At 43.5% G+C, this 15,003-nt stretch overlaps 2 protein-coding genes across 19 annotated transcripts in view; both read right to left on the reverse strand.

The window, feature by feature from the left end:
* Positions 1-15,003, reverse strand: part of GARNL3 (GTPase activating Rap/RanGAP domain like 3) — a 598,754-nt gene that overhangs the window by 426,592 nt on the left and 157,159 nt on the right. The gene's annotated exons all lie outside the window — the stretch shown is intronic.
* The window catches only part of RALGPS1 (Ral GEF with PH domain and SH3 binding motif 1), a 309,219-nt gene that overhangs the window by 253,015 nt on the left and 41,201 nt on the right, over positions 1-15,003 (reverse strand). For all 18 annotated transcript variants that reach the window (XR_007719610.1, XM_050760039.1, XM_050760032.1 and 15 more), the window contains exons 2-3: positions 10,107-10,228; positions 6,206-6,313 (exon numbers count right to left, since the gene is read on the reverse strand). Coding sequence is in view for 17 of the 18 variants with exons in the window: in XM_050760039.1 (XP_050615996.1) it covers positions 6,206-6,313; positions 10,107-10,163 (165 nt within the window). In the remaining variant the exon portion in view is untranslated. The remainder of the gene's footprint in view (positions 1-6,205; positions 6,314-10,106; positions 10,229-15,003) is intronic.

Raw genomic sequence — 15,003 nt, forward strand, 5'->3', positions numbered from 1 at the left:
CCTTTACAGCTTCCTCACTGGGTACTGGGAAGATGTACCAGGCTCATCTTGAACATGTCCTTTCCTAGACTTGGAATCAACCAGTTCTCCAGAAGCCATGGGTTCTTTTAGTACGAAATGCTATTTCAAGACCACAGTGCAGAATTCATACTAATATTTCCAATTCAAAGTCAGGACATTTTTTAAAACTTACTTAACCTCTTCTGTATTATATCTGTATCTCCTTTCTTCTATTTTGAAAATCTTGGTCTCAAGGACACAGAGTATATACTAAGATTCCAGCATCCCATAAGTTTTCATTTACTTTATCCTACAGTCATACTATATCTACCATCTGGGCACACATTCATTACAAACTATACCCTCTACCTTTAACCCTCATTCAGTCTTAATTCCACAAGTAATTGCATGTTTACTGCTCTCTACCTGTCTTTATAGCAATGGCTCTGTAACTATGTCTAAGACTCATTCTCTCATAGACTCCTCAGGAAGGGCTCAGGGGAATAAGATTCTGGGGCCTTGCACGTTCACAACAGTTTGTTTGTGTCCTTTATACTTTAAAGTCAGTTTTGCTGGATATATTATAAATTCTTTGGCTCACTTTTTTTTCTTTCCTTATTTAATTATGTAGTTCTATTTCCTTTTGGCAAAAACATGTTTCTGTCAAAAAAGACTGATAGCAATCTAATCATTTCCTGTATACGTCATTTGCCGTTTTTGCCTACATGCCCAAATAATTTTTTTTCCTTTAAAATCCAGTACTTTGTAAAGAATACGTCTTTACAAATGTAAAGTACTGACCATTTGGGGTTGACATTCTCGGCTTCACAGTGTGCTCTTTCAACATGCAGTTTCAAATCTTTATTTTTATTTTTTTTATTTCATGAACATTTTCCTAAATTTTAGTTTTAATTATTTGTGAAGTTCCCTTGCCTTTTTGTTCCCTGCTTTCAGGAATTCCTATTATCTGTATGTTGGATGTTCTTTGCCTATCATGAATATTTGTCACTTTTCCCCAAAGTCTTATTCTTTCTTCATTTATTTTCATGTGAAAAAGTTTCTTCCCTTAGGCATTTTCTGTTATGTTTATGTGTTCCTGTGTTCCTTCTAGTTCAATCTTCATTTCCAACAGAATTCTTTTATTTTTAAGTCTTTCCTAAGTTCTGTCATCTCATTTCTGAGATTTTCGTATTTCTGGTTTATGTTCTTCATGCATGATCTTAACATCTCTTAGCTCATTTTAAAATAAACAGTTACAGGTTTTGTCTGTTTTTTGGCATGCTCTCATTGTCTATAGGGATTCTTGACTCTTTTTTTGTATAATAACTTTGAATGAGATTTGACAGCAATAATTTCCTGTTGCTTATTTTTATGCAAAATTAGTTTTCCTGAGCTTTTAGAGGGCAATATGGTTCAGAGTACCTTTTCTAACTTCACACAGCTGTGTTTTAGTTTGCTTTCATGTAGTGCTCAACACCACGGCCACTATTTCTTGAGATTTTCTCTCTCTCTCTCACACACACACACACACACACACACACACACACACAGACTCTTAGATCATCTTTTGCCACAACTATCTCTATCCTTTCTGATCATTTTGACTCCACTCCATACTGAATTTCTTAGGTATGCAGCATCATTCTAGAAGGGACCCCCTAGTTGCCCAGTTTCAAGAGGTCATAATGGCTATTCCACAGATCATTTCTACTCACCCATTATTTGAATAGTCAAAATCCCTGCCAATTTCAACTGCTATTCCCACCCTGATGCACTGAACTTTCTAGCAAATATCTATTGGCAACTTTGGGGTTCTCCTATTCTCAAGTCTATCAAATACCCCAGTGATTATTCTGCTTTCTCCTCTACAGACGCTGATACCCTGAAGGTCTTGTGGATGTTGGTGGTATACATTGTGTATATATATACCACTTGTATTTTGGGGGTGATGAGGATAACTTGTCACCTAGGTTTACTACAATTTTGTTCCCGGGTTTCAGGGTTTGCTATCTAGTTGTTCCGAACGTTCATAGTGGGGCAGTGGGGGAATGCGGATTAAGAGAGAATTTAAAAATACGCTACTGCCACCACCATCTTCCCAGAATCAAATAATTCTTTCAGTGGATTTTCATGTCTGGGTTTTTTCTTTCACTAGACAGGAAACTAAAATGCCAGTTGGTCTGGTTCAATTCTAACACCTAGGCACTCCAGTGCTTTCCCAGAGGCCAAAGACTCCAGAGACCTGGTTTCACATGTAAGCTAAAGACACACTAGCTCCAGCAGAGACAGCCAAAGTTTTAGCACTGCATTCTCAAAAAGTATTCACCATCCTTCCCTACAGTCTTCCCAGCCTCAGAAAGGCAGCCTGAAGCAAGCCAAGCAATATCCTACGACTGAGGCTAGAAAACCAGGCTCTGAGTCTCACCAAGGAGTCCTGTTAGGCAATGTTTTCCTATGATGCAATCTAACTCTCTGCCATTCCACAGAGTAAACAGCTATAAAGGGATTTTTAAGCCTCATTATTGCTTCTTTCATGAAGCTAAAAAACATGACTCTTAAAAGTACAAGTAAACATACATAAATAGAACATAGAAGCTAGGCCATCAGACTGCGAGATCCATGAAGTCCTGTAAAGGAGAGACAATACAGCTTTGTGGCTAACAGTACAGACTCTAGTGTTACACTGTCCAATATGGTAGCCACTACCCACATGTGGCTACTGAGCATTTGAAATGTTGCTAGCACTATAAAGTAAAAACTATACATTGGAGCCAGGTACAGTGGCACAAGCCTATAGTCTGAGCTATTTGGGAGGCTGAGGCAGGAAGACGACTTGAGCCCAGCAGTTCAAGGCACTGCACTGTGGTGTAACTGCACCTGTGAATAGCCACTGCACTCTAGCCTGGGCAACAGAGTGAGACCTTGTTTCTCACATATACACATGTTGGATTTTGAAGACTTAGTTTGAAAAATAAAAGAATATGAAGTATCTTAATAATTTTATGTTGCTTGTATTTTGAAATGGTAATATTTTTGGATATATATGGTTAAATAAAACATATTATCACAAGTAATTTCACTTCTTTTATTTTTTAATGTAGTTACTAGAAAATTTTTTTTTCTTTTTTGAGACGGAGTTTTGCTCTTGTTGCCCAGGCTGGAGTGCAATGGCGCAATCTCAGCTCACCGCAACCTCCGCTTCCCGGGTTCAAGCGATTCTTCTGCCTCAGCCTCCCAAGTAGCTGGGATTACAGGCATGCACCATCACATCCAGTTAATTTTGTATTTTTAGTAGAGACGGGGTTTCTCCATGTTGATCAAACTGGTCTCGAACTCCTGACCTCAGGTGATCCACCCGCCTCAGTCTGCCAAAGTGCTGGGATTACAGGCATGAGCCACCATACCCGGCCGATTACTAGAAAATTTTAAATTGCATACGGAGCTTACATTGTATTTCTATTGGAAATCACTGGTCTACAGTGCCAGACAGCCCTGGTTTAATCCCAGCTGTGCCATGTACTACCTGTGTGAAGAGACAACTTTCTTCTCCAAGTGTTGACTGACTTACCAGTAAATTGGGAATAATAATTATATCTAATTTGTAAGGCTGTTACGAATTAGATAAAGCATGTAAAACATTTAGCACAAGACCTAGACATAATCAGTGTTCAAAAATAAGAGATGTTCTTAATATTACTTCCTAGCATTATATGGGTAATTAGGAGATGAGAGTTTCAGACCTGGCTCTGCCAATACCTTGCTATATAATCCATGTAAGAAAATTAATCTGTCGGATCCTTACTTTATCAGAAAATTGGGAGCTAATGATATGCCTCATTGAGTTGTTGTAAGAATTGAACTCTTCGCCAGGTGCGGTGGCTCATGCCTGTAATCCCAGCACTGTGGGAGGCCAAGGCGAACAGATCATGAGACCAGGAGATTGAGACCATCCTGACCAACATGGTGAAACCCTATCTCTACTAAAAATGCAAAAATTAGCTGGGCATGGTGGTATGTGCCTGTAATCCCAGCTACTCAGGAGGCTGAGGCAGGATAATCACTTGAACCTAGGAGGCGGAGGTTTCAGTGAGCCAAGATCCCGCCATTGCACTCCAGCCTGGTGACAGAGCAAGACTCCATCTCAAAAAAAAAAAAAAAAAAAAAAAAAGAATTGAACTCTTTCAGGCAATACATATTTACTGAGCACCTACTATGAGCCAGTAATTTTTTGGGCACTGGGAAAAAATGCAGTGAACAAGTCAGATAAGTTCCTGTCCTTAGAAAGTTTATATTCCAGTGGAAGAGATATGAAATAAAAACTTATTATCATATAGGCCGGCAGTGGTGGCTCACGCCTGCAATCCCAGCACTTTGGGAGGCTGACGTGGAGTCCAAGAACTGAAGACCAGCCACAGCAACACAGTGAGATCTCATGTCTACTAAAAATCAAAAAAATTAGCAGGGCATGTTGGTGTGCACCTGTAGCCCCAGCACTTTGGGAGGCTGAGGCAGGAGGATCACTCGAGCCAGGGAGATTGAGGCTGTAGTGAGCTGTGACTGTACCACTGCACTCCAGCCTGAGTGATGAAATGAGATGCTGTCTTGAAAAAAAAAATAAATTATTATTCTATAATGTAATGTTGGGTAGTAATAAGAATTATGAAGAAAAACAGAGCAGAGTTAAGGAGAAAGATAATGATGGAAAGATGCTACTTTAGCTCAGTGGAAGTCCTGAGGACAGACATTGGAACACAGAGTGAGCAGACAACTAAGGAAAAGCCATGAAGACTGAAAAAAGGACAGAGGATGCAGGTGAGCCTAGGGAAGAAAGACAGTGGGAGAGCTTGGAGTTGGGGGCAGAAGAGGAGGCTTGGCCGGACCACAGAGAGTACTGGAGGCCTCAGGAGGAACTCCGGGTCTCATTCTAGTAGGAGGGAGCCACTAGAGAGTCTGAAGGTTTTAAAATGATCCCTTAGACACACTGAAGGAGATGATGCATGTGCCAGGCTCAGTGTGGCCTGGCACAAAGTAAACATAGAAGAAGCCAATGATGGCAGAGCAATGACATGGGGCCCAGCTACTTCCCTTGGCACCCAGGAGGACAAGAAACTTCTTTTACCAAAGAGGGTAGAGAGGACGTGGGTATGGGTTGGAAACACTTCCAGGGTTCTGGAGAGAAGTTCAACGCTTGGACAACACTCACAATCAGATTTGAGGTCACCCCAGAGTCAATATTCTCCTTCTACCATCAAGGTACAAAAGGAGGAAAACAAGTCATGGCAAAACAAGGAGCCAACACTGCTCCACCACAAGGGACTGTCCCTTAGTTAGACCAGGAGCAACACACTGTTTGAAGATACATCTTTTTTTAATTTATATTTTTTTAATTGCCCAAATAATATTGTTTATCATTGTAGAAAATGATTATTATAAAAATGTAGAAAGTATACATAAACAAATAGAAAAATTTAATTCTAATTACCTGGAATCTATGACCAAATACTACAGTAAATAATATGTTTGGCTATATAGATCCAGATATTTATGAATATGTAAACAAAAAATCTAGACCTCATGCAAATACATGTCATATGTGTGTTATACATGCTTTTTTTTTCTTTTTTTTTTTTTTGTGAGACAGGGTCTTACTCTGTCACCTAGACTGGAATGTAGTTGCATGATCACAGCTCACTGCAGCTTCAACTTCCCAGGCTCAAGCAATCCTCTCACCTCAGTCTCCTGAGTAGCTGGGACTACAAGTGTGTGCCACCACACCTGGCTTATTTTTTTATTTCCAATTTTTGGAGAGGCAGTCTCCCTCTGTTGCCCAGGCTGGTCTCGAACTTCTGGGCTCAAGCCATCCTCCTACCTCAGCCTCCCACAGTGCTGGGATTATAGGCGTTAGCCAAATCGCCCAGCCTGTACATGCATTTTTAAAATTGCATGTTCTCCACAAACTGTGCTTTAGTCTGCTCCTTTCATTTATATATATATAGCATACAGCGTTCCAGGGCAGTTAATTTCAGGACAGCACCCTTTTTAATGCTGCACTGTATTTCATAAAGGGTGGTACGTACTTTACTCAACACAACCCTCTTGTTGGGCATATAGAACGTTTCCAATCTGAGCCAAAAGCCTAAGTGGTGGCTCCCTCTAGTGCCCTGTTGTGGTGCCCAGCCACCCACACCAGCTCTGTTTCACTTACAGCAAACTCCTCTGGGGTCACTTTCAAGACATCGAAGACAACGGCATCATAGCTCTTGCTGGCATAGTCGCAGCTCTGGCCCTCCAGAGAGTCCGAGCTGCTGCTGCCCTGTAGAGAGCAGGGAGAGATGGTGTTAACTGAATGATCTGACTTGGAATCACTGCCTCCCAAACCTCCTCGGAATTGAGGATGGGAGAGCAATAGAATAGTACAATAAAAACAGCTTCTATTGATTAGAGCTTTACCCCAGTCCAGGCACCGTGTTAAGCACTGCATGTGTATTTTCTTCTCATGTGTGCCCTATGAATACACATTATTATTGTTCCCATTTTATAGATAAGGAAGTAGAGGCAATGTTACTTCTCCAAGGTATCTCAGCTATGAAAGGGAAAGCCAGAAAGTAAACTTACTTTTGTATCTATCTGACCCCAAAACACATACCTTCAGTTGCCACACCCTAACTTTCTCTGGCCAGTGTTTTACTGGTGGGGTAAAAAATTTCAGCCCAATCTTCCTTGAGGGAGAACAAGACTGCATGTCTTAGGAGGCCTGAGGAGACAATCTGCTTCATGATGTCTTTCGAACATTACCTGGTTTTACCTCTCTTTTTCCTAGTTGAAGTCACTGCAGGAAATTGTTACACAAAATGTGAAAGTAGCTCTCAAGGCTTATTTATCATGCAGGCCACTTGGAATTCAAAGCCTGCTTGCTAATGAGCTGAGAGGTAACCAACTGGCTTTAGAGGCCGGTGTGAAAGTTATATTTAGTAGAGTCCTTTGTGCTAAGGACACTCTGCCTCCTGCATGTATATGAAGGGAGTCTCCCATAAAAAGGCAAGTTAAAACTCCTCAAATGTGGCTGATTTCATGAATCTCAACACTGGGGATCCCAGAAAGTTGAATATACTTTCTCTTTAATTTAACTTCATCAAGCTTAATCAAGCTTACTGCCCAAAAATTGTGCCCTGTTCATAAACGATTTTATTAGTCTCAGCTCACAAAGAAGGATTTTGTGGTTTCCATTAACCTCAACATCTTGGACTGGGATTTAGAGAATATGCTTTTATTAATTCTTCTTTATTTCACTCTTTCCAAAATGGCTATATCTGGAAAAACTCTGTAATCTTCCTGAAAACTAGAGTGTTTTTAGGCCAGTGAGGGAAACCAGTAGTCAACAACTGGAAATGTAAGGTTTAAAAGAGGAGCAGGAACTTAAACCTGTAGATTTCGATAGGCCTGTGTCATCAAAAGATTTTAAAATGAGTCTACTATACCAAAAACTCTTAAAATGATCTTAAGAAGCAGGATACCATAGTGGTTAAGAGCTCTGAGGTCAGATAGGCCTGATTAAAATGCCAGCTCCACACCAGTTGCTATCTGAACTCAGAAAAATAACTTCGTTTTACGGAGTCAGTTATCATCTGTAAAATGGTGATATTAAACCTACTTCCCAGGGCTATAGTACGGGTTATATAAAATAAAGCTTAAAAAGTAACTGGCAGAATCTGCCTCCACTCCCAGGAGAGCTGACTCAAGGGGACTCGGGTGAGCTCAGGCATGGCTTTTTTTTTTTTTTTTTTTTTTTTTTTTGAGTGGGAGTCTTGCTCTGTCGCCCAGGCAAGAGTGCTGTGGTGTGATCTCGGCTCACTGCAACCTCCACATGCCGGGTTCCAGTGATTCTCCTGCCTCAGTCTCCCAAGTAGCTGGGATTACAGGCACCCGCCACCACGCCTGGCTAATTTTTGTAATTTTAGTAGGGACGGGTTTCGCCATGTTGGCAGGCTGGACTCACACTACTGACCTCAGGTGATCCACCCACCTCGGCCTCCCAAAGTGCTGGGATTACAAGCGTGAGCCACCACACCTGGCCCAGGCATGACTATTTTTAAAGTTCCACAGTGACAGGACAGTCTCCCCTGAGGAGAACCTATGCAGAATGAACTTTGGAAAAGTTACAAAGACTTCTGCTGATGCTGCTGGAATTGGCAGTCTACTACATCTCCCAGTCTTATACGGAGATCCTGAGCAGACAATTCTGTACAAACTGTTCTGTACTTCTACACCCACCTTCCAGAAAGCAGAATATATCAGGGTGACAGGATGGATTTTCTTTTGGATGGTATAATGTCATGGTTAGGAGCACCAGCTCGAGAGTCAGGGTTTGAATCCCCACCCACCTGGCAGCTGTGTGATTCCAAGCCAGCTTGTTCACCTGTCTGTGCCTTAGCTTCCTCATCTATAAACTGGGGATAAAATAATAATATATACCTGATGGGGTTATTGTGAATATTAAATTAGACAATGCCCATGGAACATGCAAAAAAGTGCCTGGTATATAGTAAGCAACAAATTATGGGGCTATATGTGTGTAAATGTATCACTCAGTCATTAAAATTTATTGAGCACTTCAGTTATACATGTATTCATCCATTTGCTCATTCAATTATTCAATAAATATTTACTGAGTACTTACCTTGTGCTGGATACACATATATGTACATATACACAGCAAATATGTGTGAATGTGTATAACGTGTATACACATATATACACACTTATATATATATATACACACACACACACATACACATATACACACACAGACCAGAGAAGAAAGAAGCGTCACTCTAGATGGAAATAGAAGTCTGATTCCTCTAGTTACAAAAAGGAATCCATTCCCAGGATTTCAGGTATTATAACTTTCCAGTGACACACCATTGTATCTGCCCCAAACACACACAATCATACAAGGGGACGTGTTCAATCAAAAGCTGCCCCAAGTACATCATTGGTGATGACGATGAGGGTAATGACAATTGGTGCTGCAGTAGCAGCTTTACTTAAACCTATTCCGATTTCAGGACCAGAGATCAAAACACCGAATTTTTTTGAAAGGTTCATAAGAAATGAACTGATTCCTGGCCGGGCGCGGTGGCTCAAGCCTGTAATCCCAGCACTTTGGGAGGCCGAGACGGGCGAATCACGAGGTCAGGAGATCGAGACCATCCTGGCTAACACGGTGAAACCCCGTCTCTACTAAAAAATACAAAAACTAGCCGGGCGAGGTGGCAGGCGCCTGTAGTCCCAGCTACTCGGGAGGCTGAGGCAGGAGAATGGCGTAAACCTGGGAGGCGGAGCTTGCAGTGAGCTGAGATCCGGCCACTGCACTCCAGCCTGGACGACAGAGCCAGACTCCATCTCAAAAAAAAAAAAAAAAAAAGAAATGAACTGATTCCTGTGACTTTTTGGCTGGTTACCCAGGATCACTTCAAAAGCCCAGCATAACGAGGAGGGCCTTGTGGGTTTAAACCCTGGTATGGCCTGCCAATCTGTCAGAGGAGGAGGCGTTTCACACACAATAGGGTGGTGGCATCCTGGGCCTCAAATGGCACCCACTCTTCCTGCATGCTTCTGTGCCATGACTGAGCATGGAAAGCAAACTCCCAAACCCCACGGCAGGGGCCCTAGCCCAGGCCACTGCAGACCACCAGTCCTTACAGCCATTTCCTACTGAGCAAGGTAAATAAGAACCCAGGGCCAGTTGGAATGACTTCTGTCTGACTTCATTCCGGAATGTGTGTGACTTATTTATAATCAGCAGCGGCTTTTCCTGGGAAAGGTCTGATCCCTTCTTGCCACCAAAATGGAATGTGGCACTTGCTACGACTGGACTGGGCAGGTATTTGTTTTTCTTTGAAGAGAACGACTTCAGAAAACATGCTGATCCTTAGGACTGACTGCCTCCCAAATCTCACGCCTGGCGTGGCCAGGGGCCTTAGGAGTGCTAAGAATGGTGGTATTCATAGTGCCCTACTGCCTTGCTGTCCAAGCCTCAGCTGGGGCCTGGGTTAGCTGAAAGGAGACCCCTCTACCCACTGTCCCAATTCTTGCAGCCTCAGTACCTGTGGAGTGGCAGAGGTGACCAACACGCTAGCCATCAGACCATTCCTCTTGTACATAGTCTCCAGGCCACAGGGAGCTTCAGGGCAGTCTCTGCAGGTAACATAACCTGTCTGGAGAAATCCTGCAAGGCAAAGGGGCTCATAAAAACCAGTCTTCAAAACAAATTTATCCCCATCCCCAGGCGAAATTTGTACCAGACTTGAGCAGATCATCTGAGGAGACCTTTAAAGAAAGGTCAACAGCTAGCGGCTTTCAGGCGAACTATGGCCCACAGACACAGTTTGATGGGCTTGTATAGGGTATTGGTATTTTTAAAATTAATTACCAACATTTAAAAATTGGAAGATTTCACATAGAACTCTGGATTTCTGACTTTTCTGGCAATACTGGGCCCATTTTCCTGCATGGTAACCATCAGCCAGCTGAGTGGCAGCTGCCCCTTGGATTGGAGCAGGGCCTTTTAGTCCCCACTTGGCTTGTGCAACCATTTCAGTGCGTGCCTGGCCCTTGCAGGCACTAGAGTTTGTGATCTTTGTCTTACTCATTTTGAGACAGGGTCTCGCTCTGTCACCCAGACTGGAGTGCAGTGGATCAATCACAGCTCACTGCAGCCTCAACCTCCTGGGCTCAGGTGATCCTTCCACCTCAGTCTCCCAAGTCGCTGGGACTATAGGCATGTGCCATCATGTCCCACTAATTTTTTTGTGAAGGTGGGGTCTTGCTATGTTGTATGTTGCCTAGCTGGTCTCAAACTCCTGGGCTCAAGCAATCCTCCCACCTCGGCCTCCCAAAGTGCTAGGATTACAGGTGTGAGCCACCGCATCCAGCCTTGATTTTTCTTTTAAAACAAAGGCAGGGTGAAGAAGACAAGCAAATTCTTCTGTGTTCCCCTGGCACCACACTTCTTCATCAATAATAACCTGGGTAATAGCTAACCCCATATAGTACTATATGCCATGCTTGGCATACATTAACTCATCTAACCCAAAAGTCCTGAAGTAGGTCCTATCATTACACCCTATTACATGTGGGGAAACTGAGGCAGCAGGGGAGGCAGATAGCTCATTATTTGATGGCTTTGTTCATGCCACCCTATCACCCTGTCATCATTCAAGACCCTGCTCAAACATCCCTTCTTCTGGCTATCATGCCTGAACAACCCAAAGCAGAGCCAGTGTTCTGTCACCCAAGTGCACACACCTATAACAGAGCATTTACCACATCACTGAACACAGAAAGCTGTGGCCACTGACAGCTTTTTAGTGGCAAGTGACCAGGAGAGTAGGGAGGGGGTGGGGAGGAAGGCAAGGAGAAGACAAAGACTGGAACTAACTGCAGTTATCCAGGCAAGAGGTAAGGAAGGGCCCCTGAGCTGAGGCTGAGGCAGTCAAGTCAGAGAGGAGACAGACTGAGAGACAGGAAGGACTGAGACTCCCCAGGCACTGAAGTGGAGGGGAGGCAGAAGTACCAGCTGAGGATGAGACGGTTTTTGGCATGAGGTACCAGAAGGATGGTGTGTCCTTCTTCAAGGAAGGAACAGAGGTGACATAGCAGATTTGGGGGAAAGATGATGAATTTGATTTGGGAAATGCCGAATCTGTGATGCGTATGTGAAAATCAGTCCTGGAGGGCAAGATCTAGCCCAAAGGTCACTGCGAAAGATGATTTGCCTGGATAACTGCAGTTGGCTCCAGTCTTTGGAGGTAGCTCAAAAAGAAGAAAAAGTCAGCCTGATGATATTGACTCCATCTGCAACCCTCCCAGGTCCCTCAGTCACAGGGCCTGGCACACAGCAGTATGCTGTCAAAGAAACAGGGGCGACCGGGCACAGTGGCTCTGTAATCCCAGCACTTTGGGAGGCCAAAGAGGGCGGATTACTTCAGGTCAGGAGTTCGATACCAGCCTGGTCAACATGGTGAAACCCCGTCTTTACTAAAAACACAAAAATCAGCTGGGCGTGGTGGCAGGCGCCTGTAGTCCCAGCTACTCAGGAGGCTGAGGCAAGAGAATCGCTTGAACCCAGGAGGTGGAGGTTGCAGTGAGCCGAGATCGGGCCACTGCACTCCAGCCTGGCGACATAGCAAGATTCTGTCTCAAAAAAAAAAAAAAAAAGAAAAGAGAAAAAAAGAAACAGGGGCAAGCAACCAAAAAGGAACGTCCAAATGACCCTGGTTCTCTCCTGGTACATCTCCAGTGCTGACAATGGCTCTTCTCTCATCCCTCAAAGCTGCTCCAATACAATATAACCACTTCAGTTATCCCCTCCTCAGTTCTATCCTGTGAGCCCTCTACCTTCCCATTCTTCCCAAGAACACTCAGAAGAACTAGCCCGCCCTATAAACAACATTTGGGAATCAACTGGGAGAAAGCTGACTATGGTTCTTAGAGGGTACCACTGACTTGCTGTCAATTCTCCTAAGTATGATAACAGCGCAGAGGTTAAGTAGGAAAAAGTCTTTATCCTTTGTGAGGTGTGTGTCAACATACAGAAGTAAAGTGAGTTTAAAACTTAGGTTCAAATGGGTCAGGAAAATATACGTGAGTAGAGATAAGGCAAATACAGCAGCATGATAACGATGGCTGAATCTAGACAAGAGGGTATAGAGGAGTTCATCGTATCAGTCTCTGCACTTTTCCAAGTGCTTGATAATTTTCATAGTAAAAAAAAAAAAAAAAGGCCGGGCGCGGTGGCTCAAGCCTGTAATCCCAGCACTTTGGGAGGCCGAGACGGGCGGATCACGAGGTCAGGAGATCGAGACCATCCTGGCTAATACGGTGAAACACCGTCTCTACTAACAATACAAAAAACTAGCCGGGCGAGGTGGCGGGCGCCTGTGGTCCCAGCTACTCGGGAGGCTGAGGCAGGAGAATGGCGGGAACCCGGGAGGCGGAGCTTGCAGTGAGCTGAGGTCCGGCCACTGCACTCCAACCCGGGCGACAAAGCGAGACTCCGTCTCAAAAAAAAAAAAAAAAAAAAAAAAAAAAAAGAGCAAGAGCTGGTCAGGTAAAGTTTTTCCTTAGAGAAACAGCTGAGCTGGAGAGGCCAAAGTCCTCTTTTATGAGCAAGGAGAGGAGACAGGCTGAGAAGTCTCATTTGTTAGTCATTTTTGTCCTGAGAGAAGCCATGTTCGCCGTCACCAAGAACCACAGATCCACAGCTACTGCAGGTTGAAAAAGCAGCTCCACAAAAGATTTGAACAGACATTTCACAAAAGAAGATATATGGGCCAGGCACAGTGGCTCACACATGTAATCCCAGTACCTTGGGAGGCCGAAGCGGGCAGACCACCTGAGGTCGGGAGTTTGAGACCAGCCTGGTCAACATGATGAAACTCCATCCCTATTTAAAAGACAAAAATCAGTCGGGTCGGGTGGCACATGCCTGTAATCCCAGCTACTTAGGAAGCTGAGGCAGGGAAATCACCTGAACCCAGGAAGCAGAGGTTGCGGTAAGCAGAGATTGCACCTTACACTCCAGCTTGAGCAACAGAGTGAGACTCCATCTCAAAAAAAAAAAGAAGAAGAAGATACAGGAATGACTAATAAGAGAAATGCCATCAGGGAAACACAAATGAAACCATAATGAGATACCACATCATACCTACCAGGATGGCTATAATTAAAAACAAAAGAAAACAACAACAACAGGCCATAATGAGTATTGGCAAAAATATGCAGAGACGGGACCCTCATGCACTGCTGGTGGGAAGGCAGAATGGCACAGCCGCTTTGAAAGATTGTTTGGTATTTTCTTAAAAAGTTAAATATAAATTTACCACATGACCCAGTAATTCTACTCCTAGGTATCTACCTAAAAAAAGAAAACATATGTCCACACAAAGACATGAACACGAATGCTTACAGCACCATTATTCATAAAAGCCAAAAGCTACAAACCCTCCAAATGTTCATCACCTGGTAAACAGACAGAAAATTCAATCGACACATCTGCAGGATGGAGCACTACCCAGCAAAACAGAGAGGTGACACACTGCTACAGTCACCACACCAACAAACCTTAAAACACATGCTCAGGGAAAGAAGGCAGATGTAAAGGAATGTACTATGATTCCATTTTTAGGAAATATCCAGAAAAGGCAAATTTAGAGCGACAAAAGTGCACATCACTGGTGGGCCGGGGGCAGGGGCGGAACTGACTACACAAGGACACAGGAGTTTCTGAGGGATGGAAATGTTCTAAAACCGGATCGTGGTGGCAGTTAGCTCTACAAATTCACTAAAAATCATAGAATTATACCATTAGAAGGGGTAGGTTTTATGAAATATAAATTATACTACAACAAAAGAAGTACCTTCAGCTGTTTCATGAGGGTGATCTGAACTTACATGTTTAATTCTTCTCTCCCCTATTCCCCTTGAAATATATATATATATATATATATATATATATATTTGTTTTTTTTGTTTTGTTTTTTTAAGAGACAGCTCTGTTTCCCAGTTTGGAGTGCAGTGGTGCAATCATAGCTCAATGCAACCTCAAACTCCTGGGCTGAAGGGATCCTCAGCCTCCCGTGCAGTTGGGACTACAGGCACGTGCCACCATGCCCAGCTACCTTTTTCTATTTTTTGTAGAAATGAAGTCTCACTACATTGTCCAGGCTAGTCTTGAACTCCTGGCCTCAAGGGATCCTCCCACCTTCGCCTCCCAAAGCGCTGGAATTATAGATAGGCATGAGTCACCACACTTAGCCAGGATACTATTAATAAGCAAACAACTTTGAGGAATGTCTAGTGCAGAAGAGATGGCACGGAGGGGAGGGAAACAGCCCCTGGAGGCAAGGAGAGGCTCCCAGGATGGAGTGGCTGGAACCCTCCAATAGAAACTCCCCTGAAAAACCCATACACTTCAAAATGGTAAACCAAAGACTGAGACTA

Source organism: Macaca thibetana, chromosome 15 (assembly GCF_024542745.1).
Source record: "Macaca thibetana thibetana isolate TM-01 chromosome 15, ASM2454274v1, whole genome shotgun sequence".
Taxonomy (NCBI): domain Eukaryota; kingdom Metazoa; phylum Chordata; class Mammalia; order Primates; family Cercopithecidae; genus Macaca; species Macaca thibetana.